This window comes from Lucilia cuprina, chromosome 4 (genome assembly GCF_022045245.1).
Source record: "Lucilia cuprina isolate Lc7/37 chromosome 4, ASM2204524v1, whole genome shotgun sequence".
Classification (NCBI taxonomy): Eukaryota; Metazoa; Arthropoda; class Insecta; order Diptera; family Calliphoridae; genus Lucilia; species Lucilia cuprina.
This window is the reverse complement of record NC_060952.1, coordinates 86,861,253-86,880,408: the sequence shown is the minus strand read 5'-3', so window position 1 is coordinate 86,880,408 and position 19,156 is coordinate 86,861,253. Positions and strand designations below refer to the sequence as shown.

The 19,156-nt window shown below is 28.6% G+C and overlaps 1 protein-coding gene across 1 annotated transcript; it reads right to left on the bottom strand.

Annotated features, from left to right (window-relative positions):
• Window positions 1-1,406: 1,406 nt before the first annotated feature.
• LOC111677582 (collagen alpha-1(IX) chain-like) lies at window positions 1,407-10,671 on the bottom strand. Its single transcript, XM_023438734.2, has 8 exons — window positions 10,451-10,671; window positions 7,482-7,939; window positions 7,233-7,424; window positions 6,821-7,174; window positions 6,554-6,761; window positions 6,082-6,495; window positions 5,781-6,017; window positions 1,407-5,704 (listed from the first exon to the last, which is right to left on the bottom strand). The coding sequence occupies exons 1-8, from the start codon at window positions 10,539-10,541 to the stop codon at window positions 5,535-5,537; spliced, it is 2,124 nt and encodes a 707-aa protein (XP_023294502.2). The 5' UTR covers window positions 10,542-10,671; the 3' UTR covers window positions 1,407-5,534.
• Window positions 10,672-19,156: the final 8,485 nt, after the last annotated feature.

Sequence of the window (19,156 nt, the reverse complement as noted above, 5' to 3'; positions counted from 1 at the left end):
CCAAAATTATAGACGAAAGTAATTTGTGAACAGGGTTGACGTGATAAGTCATGTTTATAGAAGAAATTTTAGTTGAGTTTATAAACGATTGTTTAGAGTCTTCGCAAGAAAATGTAATCGAACTTCTTTTGTATAGAAAACGAAAATACACTCGGATTAATAGAGCTGTCTATAGTCTAGTTTAAGAAGGAGTCTATAGTAAAATGTAAAGATATTGAGAACCTCTAATCAAGTTTATAGATTGAACATTAAACGAATTTATAGAGGATTCTGCATACCTGTTTATCTAGGAAACTATAGACAAGACTTAAGTAGACTTTTTATACAAAACTTTAGCAAAAATTACATACGAAAATAATTTATGACTAGACGAGACTATGGAAGACCTAATAGATGAGAGTACAGTCATTTCTGTAAACCGATTAACAACAGAATTTTTAAACAAAATTATAGTTGAGTTTATTCATAAGTCTTATAGATAAGTTTATTGAGACTCTAACGGCCTTATGCATAATAAACAACTAACTGGTGACTAACAAGCTGCTAATTTTTCCTTAGGGCAATTTACACACAAAAAAGTTAGCTAGAAGAAAGTTATGAGGCCGTTTTTCATTATGCATAAGGGTGTAAAGATCTTACGAATTCCAAAGATGTGATCCTGTTACTTTAAATATAAATAACAAAACATAAGGTACTTTCAAATCTATCAAATATTTCAAGAAAATGATGTGAACCATAAAAAATTTTATTTTCTAATACGTTTAAAGAATCACATAAGCTCAAGGAAATACCTATCCAAACATTTGATAGGTGTGAATGTACCTTTAAACAAAAATTGTGTATTAATTTTCTATTAAAGGCATTTCATAAAATATTATGAATAAATTTTTTAAAACTAATTTGCATTTGTTTATGTTGTATATACACAAAAATTTTTATTTTATTATAATATTTAAGTTTTATATATAAAAACTTACAACTACTTCTACTATTCTCATTATATTAAACACTACTACAATATATACATATATATATAGAAAAACATACAACTTATTATAATATAATTTAATTTTTAACAGCATGTGCCATTTTTGTAAATTTTTATTCATTCATAAAATTAATTAAGTTTGTTGCGAAAGAAAAGCGAAACTTAAAGTTTCTAAATTCTTTTAGTTTTTTTTTAAACAATAATATAAACATTTTCATTTTATCATTTACCAAATATTGTGCAATTTTACAAAATAATTATTAACGAAAATGAAAAAAAAAAAAATAAATAAACAAAAACTAATACAAAATTAATTATTATATAAGTAAACTTTAAGTAATAAATAAAAACAATACAAAAAAGAAATAAACATTTATAAAATATTAAAAATATTAAAAACAAAACGTAACGAAAACAAACTAATTGATATTAAAATATTAATAAAAAAAATTTGAAAAAAAATATAAAAGTTTTTGTATTTTAATTGGATTTAGTGGTAAGTGAATAAGACTTTGAGATAAATTTTCATCTAATTTCGATCACAATATAAATTTATTCAGATTCTAGTAGACAACACTATCATGGTATTAAATAAAACTTTAAGATTTTCTATTTCCAACACTTTGGCCTAGTTTTTCGCAAAATCAATTATCCATTCTTATAGCTAAAGTAATAACCTTTTATTTGATATATTACATTCCGCCAAAAAGAAAAATATTTCTCGTGTTATAAGGTTTAAAACTTTTCCCGAGTAATACCAAAAACTGCCAGTTGTGTCCTTAAAGTACAAAAAGAAATTTCCGTTATATCTCGAATGTTTTTCAAGATAATTCAATGACATACTGTGTGTTGGTAATGAAGGAAATGGGGCTTTTTTTCAAAATATAAAAAAAAAACTGCCACGCCTCTAATTAAGGGAAAAAAATGGGTTTAAAAATATATTTGGTATTTTCAATAAAACTTGCAACATTTTTACTAAAAAGAATTTAACAAAGTAATAGCTGACATCATAAACTTTCATTTGATGTAACTTACTTCGCAATACATCAAACATTAAAGGAGTTATAAGATTTCAAAGTTAGGTTTAACAGTCAGTTTTGTCCCGAAATCGCTTTTCGAGTTTGTTCCATATTTCGACAAATTTTCAAAATTTTCGAATAAAATTTGGCACACTCATAAATTGAAATATTGTGATTCCTATGCATTATCATATAAATCTCAATGTTCATCACAAAGGAAGATATACCCATTTCAACAATAAATTCCAAATTTTTTCAAGTTTTGCTAAAAAGCCTGGCGGGCCAAAGGTTGCCCATCATGTAGCCAAATTTCCAATCCATCACATAGTGAAACAATCACTTAAATATCTTAAGTAGTTTTTTAGATATATCAAATTAAAGAAAATAGTGTAGAGAAATCCACCTACTACTAAATTCTGGTGACCTGGTGTTTTACAAGATGTTGAAAATGTAATTTTTTCCTAATTTGCCGGTCAATGGATACTTTTAGTTTTTTTGCAATATCTCGGTGGTTTTTCAAGATAATTAAATAAAATTTGGTATGTGGATAAAGAATGAAGTGGGGAACACTTTTCGTAACATTAAAAAGTTGCCACGCCCACAGTTAGAAATGCAAATGGGCGTAAAAATACATTTGTTATTTTAAAAACCTTTAACTTGTTTTTTGGCCAAACGAATTTACCAATATAATAGCTGAAATCCTACACTTTCCTTCGATATAACTTTCTTCACAATTGGTCAAATATTTCTCGAGTTATAAGGTACCAAACTTTGCCACAGCAATGCGAAAAACAATCACTTCTATCCTTTAAGATCATTTTTGATTTTTGCAATATCTCGACTGTTCTTTAACATATTCTAATGAAATTTTGGTTGTGGATAGAGAAAAAAATTAGACACATTTTTTAATAAATAAAAAAGTAGCCACGCCCTCTACTATTGGTGAAAAGGGGGCGTAAACATATATGAACGATTTTCAAAAACTTTTATATAATATTTTGCAAAGTGAATTTACCAATCTAAAAGCTGAAATCGTATCCTTTCACTTGATGTAACTTTTTTCGCAATACATCAAACATTGAACGAGTTATAAGATCTTAAACTTGGGTGTAACAATGCCAACAGCTATCAATTGTGTCCCAAGATCATTTTTCTAGTTTGTTTAATATTTCGAAAAATTTTTTAAATTTTCGAACCAAATTTGGAACACTCATAAAATGGATTATTGTAATTCCTACGTACTACCATATAACTCTCTATGTTCATCATAAAATAAGATATACCCATTTTAACAATAAATTCCAATTTTTTGTCGTTTTACTGAAAAGCCTGGCGGGCCAAAGGTTGCCCATCATGTAGCCAAATTTCCAATCCATCACATAGTGAAACAATCACTTAAATATCTTAAGTAGTTTTTTAGATATATCAAATTCAAGAAAATAGTGTAGAGAAATCCACCTACTACTAAATTCTGGTGACCTGGTGTTTTACAAGATGTTGAAAATGTAATTTTTTCCTAACTTGCGGGTCAATGGATACTTTTAGTTTTTTTTACAATATCTCGGTGGTTTTTCAAGATAATTAAATGAAATTTGGCATGTGGATAAAGAATGAAATGGAAACACTTTTCTAAAAATAAATAAATTGCCACGCCCACAATTAGAAATGCAAATGGGCGTAAAAATACATTTTTGTTATTTTAAAAAACTTTTACTTGTTTTTTGGCCAAACGAATTTACCAATATAATAGCTGAAATCCTACACTTTCCTTCGATATAACTTTCTTTGCAATTGGTTAAACATTTCTCGAGTTATAAGGTTCCAAACTATGCCGCAACAATGCCAAAAAGCAGTCAGTTGTAAACTTTAAGATCATTTTTGATTTTTGCAATATCTCGATTGTTCTTTAACATATTCTAATGAAATTTTGTTTGTAGATAGAGAAAAAATTTTGACACATTTTTCAATAAATAAAAAAATAGCCACGCCCTCTATTAATGGTGAAAAGATGGCGTAAACATAAATGTGCGATTTTCAAAAACTTTTATATAATATTTTACAAAGTGAATTTACCAATCTAAAAGCTGAAATCCTAACCTTTCACTTGATGTAACTTTCTTCGCAATACAACAAACATTGAACGAATTATAAGATCTCAAACTTGGGTGTAACAATGCCAACAGCATCAATTGTGTCCCAAGATCATTTTTCTAGTTTGTTTAATATTTCGAAAATTTTTTTAAATTTTCGAACCAAATTTGGAACACTCATAAAATGGATTATTGTGATTCCTACGTACTATCATATAACTCTCTATGTTCATCATAAAATAAGATATACCCATTTTAACAATAAATTCCAATTTTTTGTCGTTTTACTGAAAAGCCTGGCGGGCCAAAGGTTGCCCATCATGTAGACAAATTTCCAATCCATCACATAGTGAAACAATCACTTAAATATCTTAAGTAGTTTTTTAGATATATCAAATTCAAGAAAATAGTGTAGAGAAATCCACCTACTACTAAATTCTGGTGACCTGGTGTTCTACAAGATGTTGAAAATGTAATTTTTTCCTAATTTATTTATTATCTATTTAAAAAACTTTTACTTGTTTTTTGGACAAAGGAATATACCAATCTAATAGTTGGAATCCTAAACATTCCTGCGATATAACTTTCTTCACAATTGGTCAAATATTTCTCGAGTTATATGGTTCCAAACTTTGCCGCAACAATGCCAAAAACAGTCAGTTGTAACGTTTAGAATCATTTTAGATTTTTTATAATATCTCGATTGTTCTTTAACATATTCTAATGAAATTTTTTTGTGGATTGAGAAAAAATTAGACGCATTTTCATTAAATAAAAAAAGTTGCCACGCCCTCTATTAATGGTGAAAAGTGGGCGTAAACATATATGTGTGATTTTCAAAAAAATTTACTTAATATTTTGCAAAGTGAATTCACCAGTCTGAAACCTGAAATCACAACCTTTCACTTGATGTAACTTTCTTTGCAATACATCAACTATTGAAGAAGTTATAAGATTTCAAACTTGGGTGTAACAATGCGAAAAATTTTCTGGTGTGTCCAAAATAATTTGCTTCAGTTTGTTCAATATTTCAAAAAATGTTAAAAAAAATTTGATTAAAACTTGTCACACTCATAAAATCGAATATTGTGGTTCTCGTTACTTGATATAACTTCACAATGTGTCAAAAACTTTTTGAGTTATAAGGAACATTTTGAAGTAGGGAAGTAAAAAAAGCATAATAGCACAAACATTTTCTGGTATCAAGAGATTGGAAATCAAATAACACAAGTACATACATATTTAAACACGGCACCACAAACCTTTTTAAAGTTACGATTGAAGTTATTTTAACAAAACATAGGATATAAGATTAGATTCCAATGGATGCCATCATCACAAGCAGCCATTGTGTGTAATGTTTTTAATGCTTTTGATGTCCATTAAGATCTTATTTGGAATATTACATATTACAATATTTAAAAAGTTTTTTAATAATTATCCCTTATTATAATAATTAGGTGGTCCTTTATTGTAGTAATTTTGTGGTCCTTTATTGTTTTGTTGCTGTTGAGCCAAAAGCAATGGATAAGCGTAAGCAGCCTGATAAGCCGAACAATCGGGACAAGAGCCGGGTTCACCAGGAGGTCCTCTTACACCAGGTTCACCTATGAATGAATAAATACATAAAAAGTAAGTGAATTAAACATCAATAACTTATTTCGTTATTTAAATTTAACTAACCTGGTCTTCCCGCATCACCACGATCGCCTGGTCTACCAGGTATACCATCAATACCATGGCCTTCAGGACCAGGTGGACCCATAGGTCCCATGGGACCTTCTCTACCAATGCCTGGTTCTCCTCTATCACCCTTTTCACCAGGTGGTCCTTGCGGACCCATATCACCAGTAGATCCAGGATTTCCAGGTATACCGGGATAACCACGTTCACCCTGAGGTCCGCGAACTCCCGGTTCACCTATTAATAGTTAAATTTTCATATTGCTGATAGAAATAGAATTAAAAAGTTTCATTGAATATACCCTGCAATCCCTGAGCTCCTCTTGGACCAGGACGTCCTACTCCTCTTTTACCAGGTGGTCCTGGAGGTCCTACCAATGAAGCAGATATTTCACTAATGTAATCTCTAACAACAGACATACAAATATCCCGAATTTCTCTTTCATCCATATTACGACCATTCATTACTTCTGGTCCTGGTGAACCTGGAGGGCCGGGAGGTCCTGCTGGACCAGGAGGCCCGGCTGGTCCCATAGGACCGATCATTCCTGGATTGGGATAAGGCATGTAATCAGCAGTTTGTACAGCAGAAGCTGGGCCAGGAGGACCTGGTGGTCCGGGAGGTCCCACGGGGCCAGGCTCACCATTGGCACCATCTAAGCCAGGTAGACCTCTTTCGCCTTTTTCACCAGGCAAACCTGGTTCACCTGTTAAACCTAGAAATTTGAAAAACATGGTATACATTCTCATTGTTATATAAAGGAGAACTAATACCTCTGGCTCCAAAGCCGGGAGGACCTTGTGGTCCTGGCAAACCCACAATACCCTTTTCACCAGGTACACCAGGTCGACCGGGTTCACCAGGTATGCCAGGAGCTCCAGTTAAACCCACTAAACCAGGTTCACCCTTTTCACCTTTCACAGCTGCCGATTCATAACGACCAAATGATGAGGCAGGAGTACCGGGCACACCCATTATTCCCTGAAAATTTTATAAATGTATTATTGCTTTTGCTTTTAATAAAGTAACTTTTTGCTTACTTGTGCTCCTGTCAAACCTCTAGGACCCGGAGGACCTGGTGGTCCAGGAGGGCCACGTGGACACTGTTCGGGACAAGCCAAAAGATCTTTACCAATTAAATAATTCGGAGTACTACTTATAATCCAAGGCTGCGGAGAGGTGGGTTCTGCAAATTTCAAATCTAAAGGATTTGGGGTAGTTTCTTCTTCCCTCTCCCAAATGCTAGGCGAGGAGGGTGTGTAGCTGTTGCGGAAAGTTGTTGTTTCATATTGAATCATACCCTTAGGGGCACGTGCATATTGTGGTATATCTTCACAATTGCTGTGTTCTGGTTTATCTTTATCACAGCTGAATATCATCCATTGCAAATCGATCTAGAAGGGAAATTGTTGCATCAAATGAATTGAGTATTTTAATTGATTTTAAACTTACTGGCACAGTTTCTTGTTTGTGGCATTTTTTTGCCACCGAAAAGGAACCATCTGTGGCATCAATAGGACCTCTTACATCTAGCGGAGCTTTTAAACTACCACTTTTATCTGGCACTGGCTTGCAATCCACCCATAAACGTACACCATCTTGACCAACACCCAACATAACTTTATGCCAGGAACGATCGAATATCTAAATATAGTTTGGATTAATAATAATCTCCATATATTAAATACATAAAATACCAACCTCTGTCTCTTCAAAAGTAACTGTCTGTATGGAACCATCATATTTGGGCAACGAAAATTCTATAGCACTTTCTTGTGGCAATAGCTTAACATTCATTTGTGAATGATATTCATAGTCGGACAGTTCAAACAGATACCATTCCTCAAGTATGGGTTGTGGTTGCGGCACACGAAAAGTACACTCAAATGAAAACTCATCGGGAATTCCCTTGGGAAAGGCACGCGATGATTCAATAGTCATATTAGAATATTCACTAACATGATAAGCCTGCTGGTAACCAGTTGATCCAACTATTTGTTGAACTCCCTGGTATTCGTATTGATACTCATCGAAACGATATGATGATATAATATCATAGGTGGTTAAATCTGGATCACCAGGTCGTACAACATTACAAGGACTTATAGGCACAAAATCTTCATCTTCATCTTGATCATAGTACTCTTGACCAGCATAAGCTTTGTTTTATGAGTGAGAGAGACAGATTAGGAGAGAGTTAGATAGTGATTAATAAATAGTGCATGCTTTGTTTTATTTATAAGTTTTTTTTAATTATTGTTTTTCTTTTTTATTTTTCTTTTTTGTTTAAAATATATGGGTTATCAGTTAATTGAATTTTTTGTGATCTTTGAGCACACTCGGCTAGTGTTTAATTTATAAAGTATTTCCGGCAAATAATGCAACATTTAGCATAAAGAAAGATGAGACATCAGCAATAAATGTAATCAAAGAGATTTTTGGGCGGTTAAAGCGAGTCTTAAGCTAATTATAGATCGATTTACCGATAAATTAATTAATTTTTGGTAACAGATATAATATAAAGTATTAATCACTATTGTTTATTCTCATTCATTCAGTGTCATATCTTATTTGTTTCGTCATACATATATAAAGCCTAAGTTACTTTTTACACATTGGAAGAACTAAGAAATAATCAGATGAAAAAATTAATCCAAAAATATACGAAAAAGTTCCCTTTTAAGCATATTAATCGAGATCAGATTCTCCATTTTTCATCTTTATACCCTACACCACTTTAGTGGGGAGGGTATATTGGGTTTGTGCTGATGTTTGTAACATACCAAAATATTCGTCCTATACCCACCTTAAAGTATACCAATTGGCTTAGAAACATTTTCTGAGTCGATTAAGCTATGTCCGTCCGTCTGGCTGGCTGTCCATGTAAAACTTGTGCGCAAGCTGCAGGCCGCAATTTTCAAGATAATTGGATGAAATTTGGCACACACGCTTCTTTTGGCTCAAGGACGAAGCCTTAAAATCGGTCCATTATTTCGACTAGCCCCCATACAACCGTACCCCCCAAATAGGGCCTTTTGGCTCATAATTAATTTATAGAACTTTAAATGACACTAGCGATTTTTGTAATGATCGGTCTTCATTTGACCCTATCCTCCATACAAACTCCCCTTCAGATAATGACTTAATGTCAAAATTCACTTACAAACACTAATAATATTTTTAAATTCTACATAAATAATATTAAAGAAGACTTTACTCCCCCTACCAATATTTTTAAGGATAGGGTCATATTTTGCCCTACTCCCCTTTGAGCCCTTGTGTAAAAAATCTCGACTATACATTCATACTTGTTTTCATTTAAATTTGACAATTATATTATTATTTTTTGTAGAATTGGGGGTACCCGAGCTCTCGAAATCACTTCATAAGCTATTGTCTGCAAATAAATTATTTTTAAAAAAATTCACACAATTGTCTATTAACCGCTTCGCCAAGAAAAGTGGCCTTTATCCATGAATAATTGAGGACTTACTAAGGAAATTACGCTGTTATTGTCACCCTAGTTAGTTAGTAAGTTAGAGGTTTTATATAAAATATCGAATTCGAAGAGAAACTACTTGATCTCTAATTCTCTTTTACAAGTCTCTGGTGGTAATTGAACAGAAGAAAACACCTTGTTTTCTAGTGCTCAGTTTCCAGTGTCTGGTGGTTATCGAAACCTCGACCTACGCTCTGAGTTGTTCATTCAGCTATTGAGTCTACAACTTTATATATAATAGCGGTCGTAGATACAAAAGGTTAATGCATATTTTGCGCCCCTAATATATTCTAAGACGATATTGACCTGTCCATCTTTCTATCCCTTTTAAATACAATTATTCAATTTACAATCTGTGTGATACAGTTGTATCGTAATTTTTTTGTTATTAATTAGTGTTTGTTTCAAAAAATGTCACTTGAAAAATGTTTATGACATACACCGCTACAACGATAAGACATCGATTGTGAATTGGACAAATATGTTTACAACGTGATGTACTGTAGTGGTAAAATTTTCAACAAATTCACTATATGTAGGGATTATTCGGTATTGAGAATAAACACTAGCGGTCCAACAAAACGACTTATTATTTTGCGTCCTTAATATAGTCTAAAACGATATTTACATGTCCGTCTTTCTATATGTTTTAAATACAATATGTTTAAAACTTGATGTACTACTGTATTAGATTTTTCCAGAGATATTCACTATAAGTAGGGATTATTCCGTATTGAGAATGAACAATATCTGTTCTACAAAACCGACTGATTATTATCGGAAATTTTTTATCAAGTCTATATCTATTTTACTAAACAAATAGAGTAATAAGGAAGTTGAATGTACTAAAGGGAATAAACTTGTCATTGGTTTGGTATAACGTTAGAAGTCATAATAAAAATAAATGCTTTCAAACTTTTAATTTGTATGTAATTTTTTCGTTGAATTTATTGAAGGCAAGTTGTTTTTGATTTCGTTTGCTTAGAAGATAGTAATCAAAATCAAGTCCAAATTTTTGTCCAATAAATTGTCAAGTTAAGCAGTAATTTAATTTCATTGAAAATAGTTTATAATTTTTTCCAATTACTGTTATTTATATAAATAATACTTATTCTTTTTTATAATTAATATTTATAAAATAATAATAAGTTTTTTTTTGTAATCCACACACCATTTGGTACCGCTAAAGCAGATTCTGTTGCAAAGATCTTTATTAATAGAACTAGTGATAATATTAAATTTGATTTCACTATTAAATTCATTTTATTTATTTATTTATTTATTATTTTTGTATTTATTCTTTTTTTATATTTTAATATCAATACATTTTTTTCAAATTACAAAATTTTTTTCTTTTTGTCTAAACCGTACCGCAGTGCTCCAAGTTAAAAACTAGACTAATATACAATAGATTTTAAATCATTACTTCCAATACTTTAAGCTGACAATTTTTGTCTAGCAACATTAATGACGTTTCATTATCAACATACATATGTAGCAAGTACTTGCTATTAGGTACTTATCACCAAAGACAATTTCGATTAAAAGAAAACTATTAATTTCATAAAATATAATAGAAGATTTCTTATCAGTTATTTAAAGAAACATATGAGATTTCATAAAATTATTAATGATTTACCCAGATGTTTTCTGGTAAAATGCTGTGGAATAGATTTAAAAATTCTGATTTTGTTTATTGGTTCAAACACATAAATGCATATTTGCGATGTAATTATTTCAAAATATATTTTGATTTTATATATTGAGTTCAAAATATTGCAATGAGGTCATTTGAAATTTAAATAAAAAAATTATTGACCTTGTATATATTTAATAGGGTGATCGATTATTCGAAATTTTTCCAAATCAGGTTACAAAATTTGAAAACGTCTGAACTAGAACTGAACTGGAACTGAACTAGAACTGAACTTGAACTGAACTAGAACTGAACTAGAACTGAACTAGAACTGAACTAGAACTGAACTAGAACTGAACTAGAACTGAACTAGAACTGAACTAGAACTGAACTAGAACTGAACTAGAACTGAACTAGAACTGAACTAGAACTGAACTAGAACTGAACTAGAACTGAACTAGAACTGAACTAGAACTGAACTAGAACAGAATTAGAACAGAACTAGAACTGAACTGAATGGAATCTCTCTTATATTGAGCTGAGATCTGTTCGCTTTAAAATTAAAAAAAAAGTATAGGTATGTATTTAAATTTGTGTTGATAATGTGTTTTATATATTAGTTCTCTTTCTTTTCTGAATCTTTTTCCTCTTCCGAAGAAACATAATTCTTAAATTCATTTCTTTTTTCATTATATAGATGTATAAATATATTTTTATGTGTATATGAATTTTGTTTTTTCTATATGTCTATAACAAGTTTTATTCTTAAATATCATTTAATACCATTTTCTTGCTATTTAGGAATTTTTTATGTTTTTCAATAATGGATGGAAAAATTTGTTCAATTTTTATTTTTCTTCGTCCCAAAAATTTTTGAATAAAATATGTTGCATATAAAATAATTTTATGTTTCAAATGGATGTACTTTTTTGGTATTAATAAACGATAATTAGTAGTTTCTTTTGAGTCAACCAAACAGCCGAAATTTATACAACATTTCGGTTGTCCTGATTAAATATTTTTTTATTTAGTATGAACGGACGGAGAAAGATATGCATACTAACAAAAATATATATGTATGTATGTATGTATTTATGTAGGTTTGTTTATCTCTTTGGTTTTATGGCATTTTCTAAATATGTTTACTATTTTACTTATATAAATATGATATTTGAATACGTATGTGAAATAAACGATAATTCATATTCTACGCTTTTTTCTTTATTTTTTAATTTTTAGCCAACATTTTCGGAAGTTTAAAAAGTTAAGTATCTGGGGAAATAAGTATCTCAAATTGTCGTATTGAAAATAAAATAAAAGACCAATACAGCTGAAATAAAACCAAAACAAAACCTAACAAAAACCGAGTTGGAACTGCCGTAGACATAAATTAACATAGAAATCGAACAGAGCAATAACTGAACTCGAAATGAATTAGAACTGAACAAGAACTGAACTAGAAATGAACTAGAACTGAACTAGAACTGAACTAGAACTGAACTAGAACTGAACTAGAACTGAACTAGAACTGAACTAGAACTGAACTAGAACTGAACTAGAACTGAACTAGAACTGAACTAGAACTGAACTAGAACTGAACTAGAACTGAACTAGAACTGAACTAGAACTGAACTAGAACTGAACTAGAACTGAACTAGAACTGAACTAGAACTGAACTAGAACTGGAAATGAACAGTAAGCTACGTTCTTTTTAAATTAAGGAGTTATATCTGATTTTTGCGATTCATTGATAAAAATTGCCCGTAATATTATGCAGTAATAATTATTTCTTTTATTCCTAAATTCTTTACTTATTTTTTCAAAACCGAAAACTAGAAAACCCTCTATATAATTGTGCGTTTTTATAGGAAAACCGTTAGTATTAATATGAGTTTTGTATCTAGAAATAAGGAAATTCAATCAAAGAGATAATATAATAGATATAATTTAATGCTCGTCATCAAGAAAACATTTTAGACGTACAAAAGGTGGAAAATTTAATATGAAAAAATTCTTCCAAATCGTGTTAAGAGTTATTTTCATTGTTTTCTGTGACGTTATTAAATATTATATTGTTGTAATTTTATAGCCATTTTTTATTAAATTTTACATTATTTCTTTTAAATATTAAATTTCTAGTTTGAGTGGCTTGCTTTTAGTTTGAACCTTAAGAATCTTATTTCTTCGGAAGAAAAGATATTACTTTTTTTTTAATATAAAATGTTTGGTTTTTCGTTATGCATTTGGATTTATTTATATGAATGTTTTTGCTAAAAATTTGAAAAATGTTTCAATTCAGTTTTCGTTTTTCAAAATTTTAGTATTTGTTTTTGTTTTTTGTAACTTTCAAGCAGGTATCGTTTTTTACAGCTCTTTCTATCTTTTAGGTACTTTCAACTTTTTGTTAATTTTTTTTCTTCGTTTTATTAGGATTATTATTTGTGAAGTAAATTATTAAAATGGTTTATAATTTTTTTTTTCGTAAGTAAAGAAAAATGAAAATAAAGAAGAAGAAATGGCATTAATTAAATTATGAAAATATTCTAAAATTTAACCTTTGACTAATTGTAAAAACAATTGCTAAATTTGTTCGAAAATGTAAGAAGGCTGTTTATAAAAGTTCTTGTCCACAAATCCTTTTTGAAAACTTTTCTCAAACTAACTAATTTTTTTTCTAAATTGATATTAAAAAAAATATTTTCAAAAATGTTTTTTTCTAAATGTAACAATTTATTCAATGCCATTTATAAATAGGTTTTTAAATAATACTTTAAATAGAAGGAACTTTAACATAAATATTATTTTTTTTCATTTTGTATATGAATTTTTTTATGTAAATGATTTGGTTTTTTGTTTTCTTTAATTTTAAACAATCGTCATTAAAGTTTAAAAAATAATAAAGAATTTATACAAAATTATTAACAATAAATTATGTTTCAATTTCAATCAGACATGTTTTTTTATAAATTGAAAAAATTTATTATAAAATTTTAAAACAATTTAGTGAATATCAGAAATATGTTGGTAGAAACCCCTTTTCTTTGGTTTCCCGGCTAAGCTCAGAAGTATTAATTTAAAAAAAACATTTTTATAACATATGTGAACTTCTAAATTTGTCCAACTTTCTACTGATTGTTATTTGACTAAATAAACTCAAAACTACTCCAACTATGATTATGTGAAATTTTGGTACAAATTGTATATAGTTGACGAGATATTGAATAATTTCGGAGAAATCTAAACTACTGTACCTCCCCAATTGGGTTTCTGAAGATCATTAGAAAATTAGTAGATTATAATGAAAATTTTAAAACTATTTAAATTACAGCCACAAATCGGAGCTGCTATAACATTTCTGAGGATAATACTTTTAGCTTTTTACTTTAACCTCTAACACAACTGGTTATGATAAGGTTATGATCATTGATTCAATCTCTCAAGAGAGAACACTTTCTTGATTTTCAATGTCTTGGACTTCTGGCACAACTGTTTATGATCAGGTTATGATCACTGCTTCAATCTCTCAAGAGAGAACACTTTCTTGATTTTCAATGTCGCTCCTTATCTAATTGTTGGAAACCTAGCCAAATACAGTTATAAAGGGTCTTAATGAACGTTTAAAATACTCAATGGTCTCATTGTGATATTTCAAAATCCTTTATTAAAAATTTAAAAGTCTTTTTTCCTTCTAGGGGTAGCCTATCGAGCGTATATACCACCAGAATCTTTCTAATCTAAATCTAAAATCAATTGCGGTGTTTTTGCTCTAGCTTTTAAGGGAAACGAATTTTATGATATTGCAAACCATTCGAATCTAAATTACTCCGGATACCGAGTAACTCAAAAATGGCTGTTAATAAATAGCGGACGAACTGATAAAAACCGGATACCATATACATGCAAAGTAAACCGCAACAATAGTTCCTCTAATGTTGGTCTGCTCAGATAGTTAAAACTGATCACTTTCTCATTCCTGCCAATATAGCGGTAGAAGTGGAAAAAACTAGGTCGTGCCTACATAAAAAAGGAAATCGATACAATAGTTTATATTACATGATGAGATTTGGAGTTCAGATGGTCAAACCTGACCGTTTGATTGACCATGTCCGCCTGTGTCAAGGGACTGTCCCCATTTACCATTGCACAATAAACCGGTTATATCTAATATCGATATCAACAAAATAAAGTTGTTTGTTTGTGTCTTGTTTAATGGATAGAGTTGATATTGAACTTGATTATGCAGATTATCCATCATCGGTATCAAATAAGTATAGAAATTATATTATCATACAAATTTGCATAGAAATACATTATCCATTTATTACTTGGTAATGGTCATTATTATTATTTTTGAAAATTACACAAAGGCCAAACAATTATAAAACCAAAGACCATTTTGAGCTATTTATAACAGCGTCAAGACTATCTTTTTTATAAAATATTAAAGGCGATCTGAAAGTTCATTCTGTCAGCTTTAAAATAAATTCTTAATATCTGAAGAACCGCTAATATTTCCTTCGAGATATCTTTACCTTTAGATTGATATACCAATAAATTGAAAAACTGTATTTTTTTCAAATCTGACCTTTTTATAACAGCGTCAAGACTACTTTGTTTATAAAATATTATAAGCTATCTGAAAGTTCATTCTATTAGCTTTTAAATATAGTCTTAATATCAGAACAATAACTAATATTTTCTTCGAGATATCTTTACCTTAGATTGATGTACCAATATATTAAAAAAAACTGTTTTTTTTCAGATCGGACCAGATGAAAAAATGGCGGTATATTGATTTTGTCATTCTGTTTATAACACACGTATATATATTCTGCGACCTTACTAAATACTAAGACGATCTAGACATGTCTGTCTGTAAAGACCGAACGGAAAGATTGAGTGAAAATTTTCCACAATTTTTTTTTATAAATAAGTTTTGTTTATATTGACAAAGGGCAACATTGGTCTACGTTTTAGCAAAGCCCCCATAAAAATGACCCCCCGAAAAACAGCATTAACAATCATAACTAAAATGTGAATATAGCGACGAAATTCGTCGTAAATAATTCGTATTGAAATTCTCACTACCAAATTTTATGAGAATCATTCCCATAACTGAATCTTCCCCCCATATTAGGCCTCCTTCAGATATCTAATTTAACGCACATTTCTGTGCGTTTATAGGGAAGTATTCCATTTACGGCATACGGTTTGATTGTGGGTTTATAAGATTCGTCATTTCCACATTTGAATTGTGCTATAGTTGAAGACATCGTTAAGTCGAATCAGTATTTTTGAAACATCTTTAGATAGCAGCGTATATAGTTAAAGATATTCTGTTCCTTATAAACAATAGTTACGAAAAGCATAATCCATCAAAATCCGTGAAGTATGTCGAAGAAGAAAAAAGATATCGTGGATGAAGAGGGCAAAAAAAGATCCCGAATACCATAATTATTCAACATTTAGATGAAGATATCTCGAGAAAATTTAGAAGATATATACAATGTTAAGCCTTTATTATAAAGTTGATAGAATGGATAGATCATTTTAAAGCTAACAACCGAATCAGATAGTGATTTTGAAAGTATCGGAACGTCTTGAGATAAGTGTGGTCTCAATATTTCTGTTCGTTATACATAATATTTAAAAAGCATAGTTAATAGCCTATGAATTATAATAGTCTAAGGTACAAATAGCATGTATACACCGAAAACCATTAGTTTTAAAAATTAAGGTAAAGATATCTCGTAAAAGGTAAAGATATCTCGTAAAGAGGACTGGACATTAAGATGGCATACAAAATTTTATAAATAAGTTTCTCGTGGTGCTACTATAAAGTCTCACAAAATGACTTGCATTTATCGAAAAACATGACATTTTCAAAATTTAGGTGAAAATATCTCTTAGAAAAAAAGAAGCTATATTAGATGTTAAACATTTTAAAGTTGACAAAATTAACATGAAGACGGCATTCAACATTTCATAAATCAATTTGTCTTGACGATATTATAAAGTCTCAAAAGAGTCTCGAAATTTTGAGTTTTCAAGATTTAGGTAAAGATATCTCGAAGTAGATAGATGTTAAGCCTTTATTTTAAAGTTAACGAAATTACATCATTAAGTCGAAACTTAAAGCGTTTTTGAAACGATTGGAACATCTTTAGATTAATGTGTGTACAATATGTTTGTTCGTTATACACTGAAAAAAATAAGTTTTCAAGATTAATGTGAAAATTGAAAATTTCTCGAAGAAAATATGTTAGATGTGATTTTACCGAAAAACATGACTTTTAGGTGAAAATATTTTGTAGAAAAAATAAGCTATATTAGATGTTAAACCTTTTAAAGTTGACAAAATGGACACGAAAATGAACATTTCGTAAATCTTGACGCTGTTATAAAGTCTCAAAAGAGTCTCAAAAATCATGAGTTTTCAAGATTTAGGTAAAGATATCTCGAAGTAGATAAATGTTAAGCCTTTCTTTAAGGATGGATACAACATTTTAAAGTTAACGAACGAACGAACGAACGGACATCGTTAAGTTGAAACAGAAAGCGTTTTTGTAACGATTGGTACATCTTTTCGTTATACACTGAAAACAATAAGTTTTCAAGAATAAGGTGAAAAAAATTTCTTGAAGAAGATATATCTGAGGTTAAGCCTTTATTTTAAATCTTTTTCAAATTTCTAGACACAAATTTGGATTTAGCTTTATTAAATTTTAAAAAAAAAGCTTTGATTTGGTCTAAGAGTTTCTACTTTTTTTCAAATTTTATTGTTCTGTGTTATCTTACTTAAAGATTTACGAAAAAATTTATTAAAAAACATGTCTGCTGTTTAAATTTTCTTGTAACTATTTTTGTTTTAATTTAGTGATTTTCACTTTTATGTATGAAATTTTAAAAATATTTATTTATCAGTTTGTTTTGTTTTTTTTTTCTATATTATTAATTTTTTTTAATTATTTTTGTTAATATATTATAATACAAATGCTAATATTGTTTTTTTTTTTTTAATTTACTTTATAACTTGTTTATCATTCTTGCAAATTTGATTTATTTAAATATTAATAAATTTTCTTTTATTATTTTTATTTTTTTTAATTTCTTTGGTTGGTAACTAAATTGTTAATATTAATAAATATTTTTTTTGGTTTATTTACTAATTTAATAATATTTATGTTTTTATTAATAAATTATTTATTTACAGGAAATTTTCTTTATGTGTTTTTTTAATATTATATCATTTTGTTTTTGTTTTTTTTTTATTAATAAATATAAAGAGTTTTTTACTTTTGTTTTATTTATTATATTTTTTGTATATTAAATTTAAAGTGTTAGTTTTTTTCTTCTTTGAATTTCAGTTTTAAATATATATAGCAAATTTGTTTTTATATATTTTTTTTACTAATTTTTTTAATTTTTATTTGTAGGGGGGGATTTTAAGTTAATATTTAATAATTATTATATTTATTATAATATTTTTATTATTTAATATATTTTATTTAATTAAGTTTTGTTCATTAAAGAATGGTCGTTTGTTTTTTTATTTAGTTTAACTTATTTATATTTTTATAAGTTTTATAATAATTTATTTTTTATTATTATTTTTTAATAAAATAATATTACTTTTTTCTTGTATTATTATAATTTTTTAATAATAAATTTTAACTATTTTATTTATTAAAGTATAATATTTTCTTTTGTCTTGTTTTATTTATAGTTTTAAGAAGTAATAAAGTTATATATATTTTTTATTTATTTATATATATTTAATTTTGTTTTTAATTTAAATTAAATAACAAATATTTTTTTATGTTGGTTTCTTTAGCGTTTTTTAATTATTTTACAATTTTATAATTTTTTTTATTTTATATTTAAATTTGTTTTACTAAATTTAATTTGTGGTATTAAATGCAATTTTCTTTTACATATTTTCTTATTAATTTTTTATAATTTTTCTTTTTTATTTATTTTTTTTTTCAATTATTCTTAAATTTTAAGCTGTTACTTTTGTTCGTTTTTTAGTTTTTTTCTTTAATTTTTAGATTTTTTAAACCTTTAAATGTCCTGATTAGTGTTTTGCAATATTTTCTGTTTTTGTTGTTGTTGTTTCTTAAGTAGTTAATTGGAAAATGCTTAAAAAATGATATTTTTGTTTTATGATCCATCTTTTCTTTTTTACTTTTCGTTCTTTAACATCTATTTTTTTACTCAGTTTCCCCATTTCTAGCTTTG

What these genes read in the sequence shown, in the direction of transcription:
- LOC111677582 (XM_023438734.2), bottom strand. Translation starts at nt 10,541, where the DNA reads ATGAATTTAATAGTGAAATCAAATTTAATATTATCACTAGTTCTATTA. An exon ending in TGCTTTAGCGGTACCAAATG is followed by an intron (nt 7,940 to 10,450) that starts GTGTGTGGATTA and finishes CATAAAACAAAG; the next exon opens with CTTATGCTGGTCAAGAGTAC. An exon ending in GAGGTTTGACAGGAGCACAA is followed by an intron (nt 6,762 to 6,820) that starts GTAAGCAAAAAG and finishes TAAAATTTTCAG; the next exon opens with GGAATAATGGGTGTGCCCGG.